Below are 16,107 nucleotides of genomic sequence, written 5' to 3' on the forward strand. Positions count from 1 at the left end.
CCCTGTAAAGAATGTACACATACGTAGACTATTCTCTTCTTTTCTCTCTCTCGCTCTCTCTTTCTCTCCTTCATTCTCTCTCTCTTTAACCCTGAGGACAGGCTTTTTTTTTTTTTTACTCCTAAACAAGTCAGGTTCTGAGGTTCCCTTTAGAGTCGGTCAGTTAAGTACAACTTGAGTTTCAATATTGCAATTCCATTGCGTTATCTAATAAGGCAAAACAAAAGAAAGAAAATAAATAAAAGTATGAAAGCAAAAATTTCACCAAAATACAGCTTCACTGCTTCAATGAACAAAGATACACAAAGCAAGGCAAAAACAATAAAAGAAAAACCACCAGCAAAGTAAAAAACTGAACTTGGCGACCTCCTCTCTCCGCCATGCTTCCAGTCTTCCCTCCAAAAGGCAACGGTTTAATCCACTATGGCATTTTGGTGTGTGTTCTTTTTTTTCACAAGTCACATTTACGAAACTAGCTAGCGATTCTTAAAGAGTTGAAGTTTCCTTGCAGCCGTTCTAGCAGATGTGAGCGGGCGTGGGGGCGTGTGGGGTACGGTCGGGCGGACGGAGGGGCAGAGTTCTGGTTTCAGGTGGGCAGCATCGATCGAGGAGGCCCGTCGGCCTTTTCCATCACGGCCTCGGCGGGCAACTTCTCTCCCCCCACGGCTACGGTGTGTACGGCCGTAGGAGGGGGAGGGGAGGGGGGTTGGGGCGTTGCTTAAGCTCTGTGGTGTGATGTCATTTAGGGGTCAGAGGTCAGAGGGCGGTGCTCTGGGGCTCCTCCTCAGGCACAGCATCCCATTCCCTCTCCGGAGAGTCTGCCACTGCCCGGGAGATCCGGCGGGGGGCAGTGGCGAACTCGTCGATGAGGCTGTCCAGATTGACATTGATGGAGGGGATTTCATAATTGAAGATATCTAAATGGTGGAGGAGGTGGGTGAGCATGTGGCGGAGAGGGGTGAGGATGGCAGAGCGAGAATGGCGGTGGTGGTGAGTAAAAGAAGGCAAGGAGGAGGGGGAGGAGCAGAAAAGGGTCATAATGATCGTGATGATGGAAGGATGTCGAAAAAGAATGGAAGAGAGCAGAAATAAAAAAAGTTTAGTCTTTTTGAGTTCTGGAACTGGTGGAAAGTGCCATAATGAGGTTTGCCCTGGTCTGTGGGGGGGATCAGCAGATTTCATGTCGTCGTTGTCGGGTGGAAACCTCGTATCTCCAAGTTTCAAATGTGTACGTTCTTTCGCAAAGTAAAGCCCTGCTTCATCACAAAAGGCCGTCGCGCAAAAGTAGTGAAAACAGCAGATCTACAAGCACACAACGCCTCGCGGTGCGAGGCGTTGTGTGCTTGTAGATCTGCTGTTTTCACTAGTTTAAATAATTTTTAAAATGATAAATGCAAAACGAACGGTTTTGGACATACAAGGTTTTCACCCGACAACGACGATATCTTGGACCGAGATATTACTCTACACAGGCATGTCATCTCATCTGTGTACCGCTAGGACTCTGTGTTCTCTGACATACTGTACCGCTCAAACACAAGAACAGGTCCCAATGACTGCACAATGAACACAGTACTGCACACATTTACAATAATGGCCAGGTTAACCAACACAGAGGCAACAAGATGTGCATGTTTGTGTGTGCGTGTGAGTGTGTGTGTGTGTGTGTGTGTGTGTGTGTGTGTGTGTGTGTGTGTGTGTGTGTGTGTGTGTGTGTGTGTGTCAGTGTTGATTTTGTCGACTAAAACTATGACGAAAAATGTCGATTTTTTTTTCACTGATGAAAACTAAATAAAAACGAAATAAAAACTAAGCTGTGATGACTAAAACTAAATATATTGTCAATTTCGTCAACAAAATAAAAACTAGACTAAAATGTTGGGGAGGGACTAGTGGAGAAGAGAGTCATTTCATGTTTGGTTGCTCTCCAGTGTTGCGTGATGAAAATAGCAGATCTACAAGCTCACAACGCGTCACAGCATGTGTGTGTGTTTGTGTGTGTGTGTGTGTGTGTGTGTGTGTGTGTGTGTGTGTGTGTGTGTGTGTGTGTGTGTGTGTGTGTGTGTGTGTGTGTGTGTGTGTGTGTTTCTGTTGTCAAAGGTGGCACTGTGACGCCAAGGACTTAGAGGTAACAATGGAGGTCTCTGTGTTTGGTGAGGGCGCAGTACTGTTGTGTTTGGTATATAGCTGATCGATGGCATCGCTGCTGCGTTTTGGGCAGGGAGAAGTGATGACTACTTCCCGCGTAAGATGGAGATGGATGTGTGGCAGTGCGGTAAGAGGAGAGATTATACAAAGCGATGAACCAGAGGAGGGGTGTAGTGGGCGGTTGGTTACCTGTTGCCCCCCCCCTTCCAATACCGGTGGCAGCAGCAGCGTTAGAGAGGGGTGCCTGATGATATAGTGCATAGCAGGGGGCGTGGTTCACTGGTGCCACTAAAAGATCGGTCATTTTCCCATAGACTTTTACAAAAATATTTGTATCAATTATTTTAAGCCTAGAATCAAGACAGGCCATCCACGATCCTGGTGAATCATGACCATAGAACCTTCTATTCTGTGAGAAGAAAAAAAAACACTAAACAAAGGGTATTTACTTGTATATCTGCTATTTTTCAATAGTTAAAGCATAAAATAATGGTTAAAGTGGTTAAAAGCTAACGCGACTCGGGCGCGTTCCAGGTCTTTGAGGGTTAAGATAATTGATATCAATATTTTGGTAAAAGTCTATGGGAGAAAAGAATGGCCGTTTTTTAGTGGCACCAGTGAACCACGACCACTGCTATGCCCTATAAGGCTTATGCTGCATTCACACTGCAGATATATAGTTGAACGTTTTGCTTGCTTGGTCAATGTTATCTCAATGGAAACCAGCTTTAAAGATACAGGACACACAAAGAACGAAGGTTTGGAAGCTTTAAAGCTGGTTTCCATTGAGATAACATTGACCAAGCAAGCAAAACGTTCAACTATATATCTGCAGTGTGAATGCAGCATTAGGATGGGCGGGAGAAAGGCAGGGGATGGGGGCTTTTAGGATGAACCTTTCGAAGAAGAAAAAAAGCGACGGCGTCTGCAATGTGAGCGCGCTGCGGTGCACTCTGGGAAGTCCTTAAGCAGTGCATTGAAATGGTGAACAAACAACACCCTGGCCGTTTCTGTCGAAACGGAGGAAATGGAAGAGTGTCTGGATTGACAGCTATAGAGGTAGGTAAAGCGTATGGTTTTTCGAAGTTGCAGGCTACGGGAGACCCCAGAGGCGAACCACAGCGCTAGTAAGGCCAGGCGGTGAGATGGAGCGCACGAGGGGGGAGGGGGGGCGGGGGCGGTCTGGCTTACCCTAATAGTCCCCCTGACACTTAGCCCACACTGAATCCCTGGCCTCACACAGCTGCAAGGTACACAATAGTAGCAGGGGGAACAAGAGAATGATAAATATAACAAAGTGACAAAATGACCGGTATAGAACTATTGACAGAGCAGCACCTCATCATCAGAGCATCATTATTGACATACTGTTGGGTACATCTGTCTATTATTACGCCCGACTTATACCTGGCTGCACGTCGTGTCGTACACGGACAAATCGTCAGTGTCGGGCAGAAACCTTGTATCTCCAAGTTTCAAATGTGTTTCAATTGTTCATCATACAAGGCTGTCGCACAAAAGTAGTGCAAACAGCCGATCTACAAGCACACAACGCCTCGCGGTGTGAGGCGTTGAGTGCTTGTAGATTTTGCTATTTTCACTAGTTGAGTTCATTTTTAAAATGATAAATACAAAACGAACGGCCTTGGACATACAAGGTTTCCACCCGACAACGACGAAATAGCCAATCGACGAACTCTGCCGAGCTTGTAGATCCGCTATTGTCGATGCGCGACGCTGGTGAGCAGCTAGGCATAAATCAGGCCTGCAGGTCTCCACGCCTTTAGGTTTACTTAGAGAGAGATTGGACTGGTGTACTGTGTAAGCCTTCTGACCTACCTCTGCCGAGTGAGTGGTCTGGGTAACAAATAAACAGAGAGCACATGATGAATCTAATGGCAAACTTCCAAACAAGCAGGACGCAGCGCGCTATGCTTCTCTGATGTTTCCACAAACGTTAACCCGGAAACATCATCACATAACACAAAGCAATGAATACATAGGGTCATAAGAGTGTTCCTCACGCTTATACAATTGCACAGAAGAAATAAAAAGTCCTAGGATTTATTACACGGCATTCTCAGGCAACTGCAGCGTCTTTAAAAAAAAAGGCAACCGTTATTTCATTCAAAGACATTCTTTTTTTTTTTTGGAAGCAGTCGATACAAAAAAAGGGAGGGAACGTGGGATCTTTTTTTTTCTTTACTTTTCTTTTTCTAAGAGCGACGTTTATGAAAGGAGGTTTCCTACTACACTCGTCCAGCGTCTCCGTTGGACAGAGCCACGGCCAGTCTGAGAGAGGGCCGCTGCAGCACCACCTGCTGGGCAGGAGGGGGTGTTGCCGCCGCCGCTGTGGGCTGGTGGTGATTACCTGTGGACATGCTCTCCCCCGGGGACAGTCCTTCCAGGAGGCCCTGCTCCAGAGGCTGGGGGATCGGGGCCGACGACGGGCCGGAGGACGAGGAGTACCCCGCGGGCGCCGTGGGAGGCTGCGGCGGGGGAAGAGACGGTCTCTGCCGGGGCTTGGGGGCGGGCCGAGACCTGGTGAGCGTGCCGGTCAGGGAGGGCGGGGAGGACAGCGAGCCCATGGAGCCCATGGACAGGGACCCCAGGGAGCCCATGGAGCCCATGGCGCCCAGCGGGGTCTGCCCGGGGGAGGACGCCAGCAGCGCCTGCCCCGGAGGACAGGCCAGTCCATACGGGGAGGGCGTGCTGGGAGGGGTGGGGGAGAGGCTGACCGGCGACGGCTGACCCGTGGACTGGTCGGACATCCCGCCTGACTGGCCGCCGTATGGGATCTTGGGAGGCACGGGGGCCAACTTCTTACAACCTGTAGGGGCACACGACACGCCACACCAGTATGAAAGGCCTGTCCGCTCCATGTCGACTTAAAAACTATGGCGAAAAACTAGAGGTGTGCATTGGCACTACCCTCACGATTCAATTCAATCACGATTCACCAGGCAACACTTCGATTCTATATGCTGGTATGGCAAATTTTCATTAGTCAATACAAGCGAAATAAAATCTAAACTATGATGACTAAAACTATGACTAAATGTACTGACAATTCCGTAGACAAAAAAAAATAGACTAAAATGTTACTTAGGGAGGGACTAGTGGAGAAGAGATCCAGTAGAACTAAGACAAGTCATTTTATGCTTGGTTGTGTGCAGGTTTCACACTCCAAAAATAGCCCATCTACAAGCTCACAACACGTCGCAGCGCGACACGTTGTGAGCTTGTAGATCAACTATTTTCGGAACACAGCATGGCATTATGACGCCATCAAGGCACTGCCAACATTTAGTAGTCGACTAAAATCGTATGATATTTAGTCAACTAAAACTAGACTAAAACTACAAAAAATCTGACGACTAAAATGTTAGTTTTATTCAAAAGACAATGACTATTAAAACTAAATCTAAACTTGCTGTCAAAATTAAAAATGAATAGGACAAAAGCATACATGATGATCATAAGTCACAACAACAAGCCCATTGATGTCGGGCAGAAACCTCGTATCTCCAAGTTTCACATTTGTACGTTATTTCGTAAAGTAAAGCCCTGCTTCATCATACAAGACTGTCGCACAAAGCTAGTGAAAATAGCCGATCTACAAGCACACAACGCCTCGCGGCGCGAGGCGTTGTGTGCTTGTAGATCGGCTATTTTCACTACTTTGAATCATTTTTTAATAAAAAATGAACGGTTTTGGACGTACAAGGTTTACACCCGACATCAGGCCCATGCTAGTTATGCCTCCTGACCTTTGCGTAGGGTGTGTGGACTGTGCTCTGTTGAATGGGGGGACTGGCTGCTGCTCTGGGGACTACTGCCAGGGGGCACTGTTGGGCCTGCCACGGGGATGCCTTGCCTGTGGCCAATCACAGGAGAAAGCTCTTTACTCTTCAGTGTACTGGAAAAGAAAGGCATGCATTAGTGCATGAATATCAGAACAGCGTGTTTGCTGTCAGAGTACCTCATGTTTATTCATTCATTCGTTACACAGCATAATCAATATTCATTGTCATCGTCATCGTCACCGTCATCATACTCTAATTCATGTAAGGAAACTGTTAAAAGAAAGTTTAGTGAAACTCGAAAGGAATGGCCGGTGTTTACAGACCATAGAGTGCCCCTGGGAAAAAACAAACAAAATCTTAGTGAATGTGACAAAAAAGATTGCACTGAGGTAGAGAATAGCATCAAGCACTTGAGGACATCAACAAATTGAGCAGGTTTGCACTTCAAAATACAGATATTCAGAACTGAAATCAGCCACAACATTTCTCTCAAAGTCCTTGCCCAATGTAGGGCATTATTTTGAATGTAAATGGCAACCCACCAGGACACTATCAATCTATATCACAGGGGCTCAGCGGTCTGCTGAAGGTAAGAGACTGCTACTCCAAGCATTAGTCTTTGTGCCTTTGTTTGTACACAATTACCGTTAACCATTATGCTCATGACAACCTACTAAGCACTAAGTGCAGACTTCCTTTTGCATTAGTTTTATGTTTTCAGAGGGTTAAGTGAAGATTAGTCGTTAAAGACAAGGAGAGCGTACAGACTACAGCAAAGCGTTATATAAATACCAAGACAGACAAAATCATTTCTGAGTTAGTCGAGCCACATAAAACACACGTGCAAATCTATAGTGAGTTTGTGTTTCTCGGTGTATACATTTCATTCACACTGTCCTCACATTTGTCCAGCAGAGGGTGCTACAAATGGCAAAACAAACTTGGGCTGAGACAGCCAGGCAGAGAGGCACCTACTTGTTTTTTAAATCTTATTCTAATTAACTAATCACAATGGATTAGCATTTACACCAACATTCAAAAAGCTTGGTGTGTCAGGGCACTTGATGATGGGAACTTGAAGGTGATCCAAATTGCAAGAAATCTTTAATTGGGCTTACCTTCATCCCTTTCGCAAATGTCAGATCTCACCTGAACTGCTTTTCTTGGTATCAAAACGCAAGTAGCAGCAGTATATTGTAAATGTTTTATATGACATGAAACTGGCTCAGAAGATGAAGCCTCTCGAGTGTCTATACATCACTCACGATAACACGCATGCATTGATTAGAGGTTAATCACAACGGCTTCATCCTCCAGTGTGGTCTTCTTGGCTATGTCTGTTTGAGTCATGTGCTCCAAAAAGAAGGGATGGCATGGGTGGTCAGGGTTCGGGGGAGGGGGAGAGGGGGGATGGGGATATGAAGCAGGCTGGTCTCAAACGCTGACGTAGAATCGGCCTAATGATTCATGCTGTCTCGTGCGGTTGTAACGCGACACGAAAGACTTGGAACTACTGTCAGAATCATTCCAGACTATTAGGGTCTTCCTGACAGACGCATCAGATAGCATACAGTATAGCTGGATCACCACCACCGAGTTAGATCATATACTGTATTATGGTACGGCTGTGCCATAACATTGGTATGTTGTAATACTTGACCTTTGTCCCACCGTGTGTTTCCACGACTCAACAGTAATCAAGGTCACTTGGGTAGGGATGGGACGATATGAACATTTCATATCACGATTATTGTGACAAAGGAAATCGCGATTTGCGATATTATCGCGACAATCAAAAGCCATTATCCTGGGGTGGAACATTTGCCCAAAAAAAAGCAGATCTACAAGCTCCTGAGCTTGTAGAACGGCTATATTTTGGCAAAGACATTTGATAGAGAGTGAAAAAAAAGACTGTATCACGTACGTATATTATAAGTATCTTTTACCAGAGGGTTTAAGTGGTACCGGATATGCAGCTCGGGCAAATAAAAGGTGAATTGATCCCAGTGCATGCCGGGAGGACGATATCACGATAAATTAAATCTCCACGATACAATTATCGTGAGTGTTTTTTTTTATCACGATAAACGATAATATCGCGTATCGTCCCATCCCTGCGCTTGTGGATGATTGTGAAAAGTGAGGTGAATAAAACCCAGAGATAATAATCTGTACATTATTGAGGAAGGAGCACCACTTTGCTTCCCTCATAATCGTGATCGACGTATCTTTATCTTTAGCCAATTAGTAAAATATGGGCAAAGACCTGCATAGCAATACATTGATAACCACATGGCCAGTGGCTCCCAACCTTTCTTGGATCAGGGTGCCCTTGAAAATCTTGAAAGTGTGATCTGACCCCTGAACCAGGCAGTCAGGTGGGTGGGCTGCATTTTCAGAGCACGTTTATTTCAGTGAACAATTCATTGATTGTGTTTTCCGGCTTGGATCAATGGAACTAGTCCTATTTATTAGGTATCACAAGTTTTAAAGACAAAATACAATTCCTATTTTTAACCCAACTACATTTAACCCAAGACTTGGAAGTATTTTATACTTTAGCTATTGAAAAATAGCAGATGCGCTCTGCGAGCTTGTAGATCTGCTATCTTTGAAAAGTCATGAAAATGATGTGCACATCTTCGAATATATGTATTTTTAAAGCAAACATTTTGCTTCTGGGGGTCCCTGGAACTAAATATTTTGAGATGGGGCTCCGTGTCCAAAAAACATAACATTTTGGGGGTCTTTGACATGAAAAGGTTTGAGAACCACTGATTTAGAAGAAGGATCTAGAAGACATTAGAATCGGGTCAAAAATACTAAAAGTTCTACAAGCAAGCTCACCACGCGGCACTCGGTGCCGCGTGGTGAGCTTGTATATCTGTTATAGTTAAAGTATAACATAATGGTCAAAGTAATAATGTGTAATGTTCACTTCACAGGCTTAACCCATTTAGGCCTGAACACATTATGACGCAATATTTTATGCTTTAAATATAAAAAAATAGCAGATATACAAGCTCACAGCGTGGCTGCGAGCTTGTAGATCTGCTATTTTTGAAAAATCTTGAAAATTAGAATTTTGACACGATTCTATAAGTGTCTTTTGAATCCATCTAAGATTTTTGGGAAAAAAAACCTATGTTTCTATGTCAGCAATCTGGCCAGCCATCGTCAAAGAAAAGGTTTCACTTAACTGGAGCCCAGTTAGTCTGTTCTTGAGAGACTACTATGTCAGTGGTGCTCAAACCTTTTCATGCAAAGGATTATTTATTTGGCCACAGACCCCATTTCAAAATATCTAGTTCCAGGGACCACACAGAAGCAAAATTTGAGTTACAAACGTTCGCTTTGAAAATACATATATTCAAAGATTTGCACACATTTTCACGACCTTTTCAAAAAAGTGAGCTTGTATATATGCTATTTTTCACTGGTTAAAGCATTCAATTATTATTTGTGGCCCCACTTGCGATATCCTCACGGCCCACCAGGGGGCCTGGCCCACAGGTTGAGAGCCGCTGCCATATGCAGGGTTATCCATGCACTCATCACCTATTCAGCGGCCAGCCTGTAACTGAGCGCTCTGCAAGCCAGAAACATCCATCGTTGCTAGGCAACCCCCATGAGGCATCCCCCGAACAACCTGAACGTTCCAAACTCTGAGATACAGTGGTGGAAGAAGTACTCTGATTTGTTTTAGTAAAATAAAACAGCTACAAGTAAAAGTAGTAATACAACAATGTACTAATATTCTGTATTCTGTAAAAGTCCTGTATTCAAAATATTGATGCCAATACTTTTGTAAAGGCATCAAAATATACTTATACTACCAAAGTAAAAGTACGAAAATCGGTTTAGTTTTTTGGCAAAGCTCACATCGTGACATGTTTTGAGCTTGTAGATCTGCAATTTTCGAATAGGCTACACACAGTAAGTATAAAATAGGGATTAACTGATCATTGTATACATTTTGAAATAATACTCTAAATCTAAATCTACAAAGTATCAAGTGACTAAAGTTTTCAAATAAGCTTAGTGGTGTAAAAAGTACAATATTTGCCTCTGAGATGTAGTGGAGTAGAAGTATGAAGTATTGAAAAACTGTCCCACTCAAGTAAAGTAAAAGTACCTCAAAATTGTACTTAAGTACAGCACTTGAGTGAATGTACTCTAAGTCAGGGGTTCCCAAACTTTTCGGGCTCAAGGCACCCCTAGAAATGTATCTTTCATCCAAGGCACCCCTACATTATACTCATAATTTTCACTCCCAGCACCTTATATTTATAGCATGTTTTAGCGATTGTGTTGCAAGGAAAATGTTGAGATAAGAGACATTTTGGTTAGAACTGACTGAAAATAACGCTGTATTTCAAGTTTAAAATGATACTAAAAATATTTTTTAAGTGTCCAAATGAATTCCAACTATTATCAAATTATTATCTTGTCACCCCTGGACTGCTGTCACGGCACCCCAGGGTGCCCCGTCACCCACTTTGAAAACCCCTGCGTCTAAGTCACTTTCCACCACTGCTGAGATGGGAGGAGGTAACAAAACAAAAGACAAAAAGTTAAAACAAAACCATGAGCCAGCGAGGTACAGTAGAGCAGCGTGGAATAGAGACACCAGACCACTGTTATCAGTGACCGCAGCATCCATACCAGACCACTGTATCTGCGGCTGCAGCAGCATCCATTGTGTGGTAGTTACCTAGTCAGCCTGGGGGGGGGTCCTCTCTCGCGGGCACATGGACAGGCAGCCCACGGCGGGGGTGGGGGGGGCGCAGACGAAGGGAGACTAGGGGGCGGCGCGTGGCCGCAGAGGGACATGTTGTCGTGTTGGCGGGCTAGCGGCGGCGGCGCCGCGGGGGCTTTGATGAGGGCGTAGTGCGGCGAAGCGTTAGTAGTGTCGGACGAGGAGGGGGGGGCGAGGGGGGGGGCCATGCAACACGTCGGCAGGCGGGGGGTGGGGGAGGCCGTGCTGCTGCTTGGGGGGGAAGTGCAGGCAGCTGGGCTTGGGGTTGGAGTTGATGTCGAGCGAGGAGGAGGAGGAGGAGGAAGAGGAGGTGGGGGGAGGGGGGAGGGGCACACAGGGGGGGGTGAAACCGGACCAGCGCAGGGGCGGAGGCGGGGAGGCGGGGGGCTGGGACTCGGGGCCCGGGGCCACGGGGCGGGCGCAGGGCGGGGGCTTGGGGTAGAAGTGGTGGGCGGGGGGCAGGGAGGAGTGGCACAGGGTGGTCGGGTAGGGAGGCGGCGGGCGGTCCTGCTCCCCCGCCCCCGGTGGGGGCGCGTGATGGGCGTGAGAGGTGTCCAGCCGATTGGGCGACACGTCGTCGGAGCTGTAGATATTAAGAGAATAAAACAGCACAAGAAACAAACAGCTCTAGTGATTTGAACAGGGACACTGGTTGGAAGTGATAGAGGATTAGCTCTAGTGATGGCTTGTTGTGCCCTGATGTATACTTGGTACGCGACGAAGTATAGATCAGAGCCTTATCGTGTTAGTTTGTTAGTTGGCCCGGTGCAACAAAAAAAAAACAGAAAGGAGGAAAAAAGAAGAAATAAAAGCATTTTCCTGGTGCATAAAGGGCAGGTGGTGGCGCCAAGCTTAGCACACACTCAGCTTTGTGGAAAACAAGGGAATAAATACAAGCAGAAAGAAACAGCAAAGCAAAGGAAACCGCTCAGGTTTCCCCAAAGGAAAAAGGACAAAACACAGTGCGTCGAAAAACTCCCTCTGTGATCACCTTGTGTCTGCACACTGCAAGGAGCCGTGTGAGGATCAAAGCACTGACAATGAATGTTAACCATTGAAAAATAGCAGATATACAAGCTCACAGCGCGGCACCGAGTGCCGCGCTGCGAGCTTGTAGATCTGCTATTTTTTGAAAAATTGTGAAAATGTGTGCAAGAAACCTATGTTTCCATGTCAGTGATGCTCAAAACTTTTTCATGTGAATTGACCCCCAAAATTATAGGTATTTAGCCACGGACCCCCATCTCGAAATATTTAGTTCCAGGGACACCCCAGAAGCCAAATTTTAGTTACAAATGTTCGCTTCAAAAATTCAAAGATTTGCACACATTTTCACTCAAAAATAGCAGATCTACAAGCTCGCAACGCGGCACTCGGTGCCGCGCTGTGAGCTTGTATATCTGCTATTTTTCAATAGCTAAAGTTACAAGGGCCCCTCCACCTTGGGCCCTAGTAACTCAGTCCCACTTTCCTACCCCTTGTGACGCCCCTGAAAACACTTACGGTATCCACATTACCGAGTTCAACTGTGAAGTGATTAGCTTCACTCTTGAAAACCACATAACGATAAAAGCCTTTTATTTGCATTGCGAGTCCCACCGTTAGCTCAGGGCAGTTTGACAGAGACACAAAGCCCTTTCATCGTCTGAAAGAGCCACAGTACAGGAGACAAAAGCCAGCCAAGCCATATCACAATCAGTCAAGAGGGCAGAGCCAGCCGCCATGAGGTGATTATTTGCGTGTTAAAAGTATGCTAATAATGTCCACAAGGGGGAAATGGTGAAATCGGTCTGTGTGAACGTAAAAGGAAAGAGGTCACAATCAAAACTGCAGAAGCCAAAGCCACATCAATGGGAGTTTCGGAAATATTAACATGCGACATCATCACAAGGACATGTGGATCGAAGCATAGCAGCATTTTCAGACAAAAATAAAGTTTCAAGATTTGCAACAAAGCGGTATAGCGCCCCTAACAACTAGTCATACAGTGTCACTCGCCCCATTTCAACCACAGTGACAATCAACTTGATGAAGTATTAGAGAGAGCTACGAAGAGAAATGACACATCATGATAAGACAACGAACAAAGAAAATGGAAAACAACATTTGAAACTGAATCGAAAAATGACAGCGAACAGAAAATGAACCTGGCGAATGACTGAGAAAATGATTCAAACAGCCCGAGTATACAAGTGACAAAAGCAAGAGCTAATGGAGTTGACGATGACGATGACGATGATGATGGTGACAATGGAAAAAAAGAGAGAAAAAAAGGTGGAGCAGAAGGGTGGGGTAAGACAGTGGTTCTCAACCTTTTCAGGCCGCGACCCCCAAAATAATCATATTCTAACTGGGGACCCCCACCCTGACGAGCACTAAGAGTTGTGGCATTACATTTTGTATAACACGGTTCTATTGTGAAAATAGCAGATCTACATGCTCACAACGAGCATGTAGATCTGCTATTTTCACAATTTCTGTCACTATAATATAATATTTGACAATTTGGCCAATGTTTAATTTGTCATTTTAGAGGTATTAAAAAGTCCTTAAATTGTCACTTTGGAAATGTGCAGATACCCTCTATATACACTTAAACGTTATGTCGGTTTGTTTACTGTTGAGTGAGAAAAACAATGTTTCACATGAAGCTAATCATCTGGGGACCCCCTCAAAATAATTTGGAGACCCCCCCCCCCCCGACCCACAGGTTGAGAACCACTGGGGTAAGAGAGTGAAGGCGTGGGCGACTTACCCAACAACCCTCTCCCCGGGAGGAGGCGTGGCGGCGGGCGAGGTGGCCAGCTCTCCGGGCTGCTCGGGGATGAGCGTGTCGGCAGGAGAGCCGGTTCCGGGACCCTGCATGCCCGGAGGCGTGGACGAGGCCTTGCGCTGCAGGGTGGACGAACCCTTGCGAGACACCCAGGACGTGTCCATCACTCGCACGCCCATACTGGAGGGAGGCACACAGACACACAGACGTTTCTGGTCACGCACTACCTAGTGGCTGACTACAAAGCAGGCGTCAATGAAATGTGTAGACCAGGGTTCCCCAATAGGCGGCCCAATAGGCGGCCATTTGCGGCCCACGGGGGGCTACTGTCAGGCCCACACCAACCCCAGTAATAATGGTGGTGTAAGAGCAGCAACAACACTAGTATATCGTTGTTGTCGGGTGGAAATCTCGTATCTCCAAATTTGTACGTTCTTTCGCAAATCATACAAGGCCGTCGCACAAAAGTAGTGAAAACAGCGGTGCGAGGCGTTGTGTGCTTGTAGATCGGCTGTTTTCACTAGTTTAAATCATTTTAAAATGATAAATTCAAAACGAACGGTTTTGGACATACAAGATTTTCACCCGACAACGACGAAAACTGTCACTGGAGTAGCGGGAACGCCACCGTCACCCCCTGCAATGTTGTGGCCCTCGGCTTGGTACCCTAGACATAATTCGGCCCTTGGGGAAAGCTAATTGGGGAACCCTGGTGTAGACTGTAGAGCCCAACCGATGTCGGGTTGTTTTTTTGTTCCTGATTCCGGTGAGTCCCCAGACCACCGATTACCGATTAATCAAAAAATGGAAAATCTTGAAGGAAACGAACCTTTGAGAAACAAAGAAAGTTTCTGTTTGAGAACATTTAATGTACAATCAAAGAGATGAATAAACAAAATAACTTCTTCACATAGAAAATGTTTTAATTAAGCATATTACACTACAATATATAAAAAGAACATTCAAAAGTAATTAGATAATTATATAATTATAACAAACAAACAAGTAAAATATAAAATACACACTTTTTTCACTTAAGCCCTATTCAAACATGTTCACCTATACTGTACTGTATGCCCAAAATAGGCTGCATAATTGCAGAAACCGGGGGGGAAAAAAGCCAAATAATGGCTGACATATAGGCTAACCCGATATATCGGTCAGGCTCCAGAAATGAAGGACAGTCATGTGACACTTCAAAATGTACAAATGAGGGAGGGGAGGGGCAAGGGAAGGAGGGAAGGAGGGAAAAAACTAGGAAGATGTAAAAGTGGTAGATACGGTACCTTTGTATCTTCCTAATGCTGCGTTAGTAGGGAAGAGAGAGGCAGAGTGCATATGAGAGGATGGTCAGACGGCATGCGGAAAGGACTGACAACAACATCAACACTATAAAACACTCATGCATGTTGTACAGGGACAGAGAATGTTAGAGAGGCAGGGGCTGACATTCCTAAAAGGGCCTTTTGGTGAAAATATCGAAAATAGCAGACCTCCAAGCTCACAACGCGTCGCACTGCGGCGCGTCGTGAGCTTGGAGGTCGGCTATTTTCAGTGCTTGATACCACACTGAACTAAGCATTATCAATATCAAGTCAATACTGGAGATGTGGCGTAACGGCAGGGATTTCTACACAGTGAGGGCAATTCTTTCAACATAAGATGCTGCATTCAAGTTCAGGAGAGTTCGGACAAGGCAATTCTCTTGAATGTTGCCTTCAGGTATGGCATGGAAAGAGGGGCATTTGCATTTCTTTCACCATAGTAAAAACTGCATTTATGGTCTGGAAAGGGCACTTTTTACAAACAATAAAAGGGCAGGCCCCCTTTGATGTCTACTGTATGTGTGCACGTGCCTGATGATGTTGTTCATGAGCTGATATGAATCATCATGTCCTTCATACTGCACTAGAAAGAAGCCACACTCAAACAGCAACGGTGTGTTAATGTATGCATGTTTCTTTGTGCGTGACGGTGTCTGATGATGGAGAGATGTCACCCATGGTGATGGGGAGGAGAAGAGTGGGCACTCTACAGGGGTGTAAAGTAACTAAGTACATTAACTCAAGTACTGTACTTAAGCACAATTTTGAGATGTTTTTACTTTACTTGAGTATTTCCTATTTTCAGTACTTTTACTTCTACTCCACTACATCTCGGAAGCAAACATTGTACTTTTTAATCCACTACGTTTATTTGAAAACTTATAGTTACAAGTTACTTTTAGATTAAGATTATTATTACAAAACATACATTAACCCTATATATACTGTACATTTCGGCCATAGCTCACAATGCGTCGTGATGAGTTTTAGACATTTTGGACATTCAAAAAATGGGACATTCTGCATAATGAGTATTTTCTACTTTTGGTACTTTAAGTACATTTTGATACCAAATACTTTTGTACTTTTACTCAAGTAAATGTTTTATTCCGGACTTTTGTAACAGAGCTTTTTTACATTGCAGTATTGATACATACATAAAACATTTGAGTACTGTTTCCACCAGTGAGAGTGGGCGCTCTCTAGGTTAAAACATGCCAGGATAAATGAGCAGCCTGCACTTTTATTGCAGTTTACTACCGAGGTAGCAATTAGAGAGCTGTTAGCATCAAGTAC

General features: G+C 45.1%; 1 protein-coding gene across 1 annotated transcript in view; it reads right to left on the reverse strand.

Annotated features, from left to right (window-relative positions):
* Positions 1-756: 756 nt before the first annotated feature.
* Positions 757-16,107, reverse strand: part of arhgap44a (Rho GTPase activating protein 44a) — a gene marked incomplete at both ends in the record, with an annotated part of 66,355 nt that continues 51,004 nt past the window's right edge. The window contains 5 exon segments of the mRNA XM_080723953.1: positions 757-917; positions 4,520-4,978; positions 5,919-6,067; positions 13,469-13,666; positions 14,773-14,790. Of these exon segments, the coding sequence (XP_080580079.1) occupies positions 757-917; positions 4,520-4,978; positions 5,919-6,067; positions 13,469-13,666; positions 14,773-14,790 (985 nt within the window).

This window comes from Nannobrachium achirus (assembly GCF_963921795.1).
Source record: "Nannobrachium achirus genome assembly, chromosome: 4".
NCBI lineage: Eukaryota > Metazoa > Chordata > Actinopteri > Myctophiformes > Myctophidae > Nannobrachium > Nannobrachium achirus.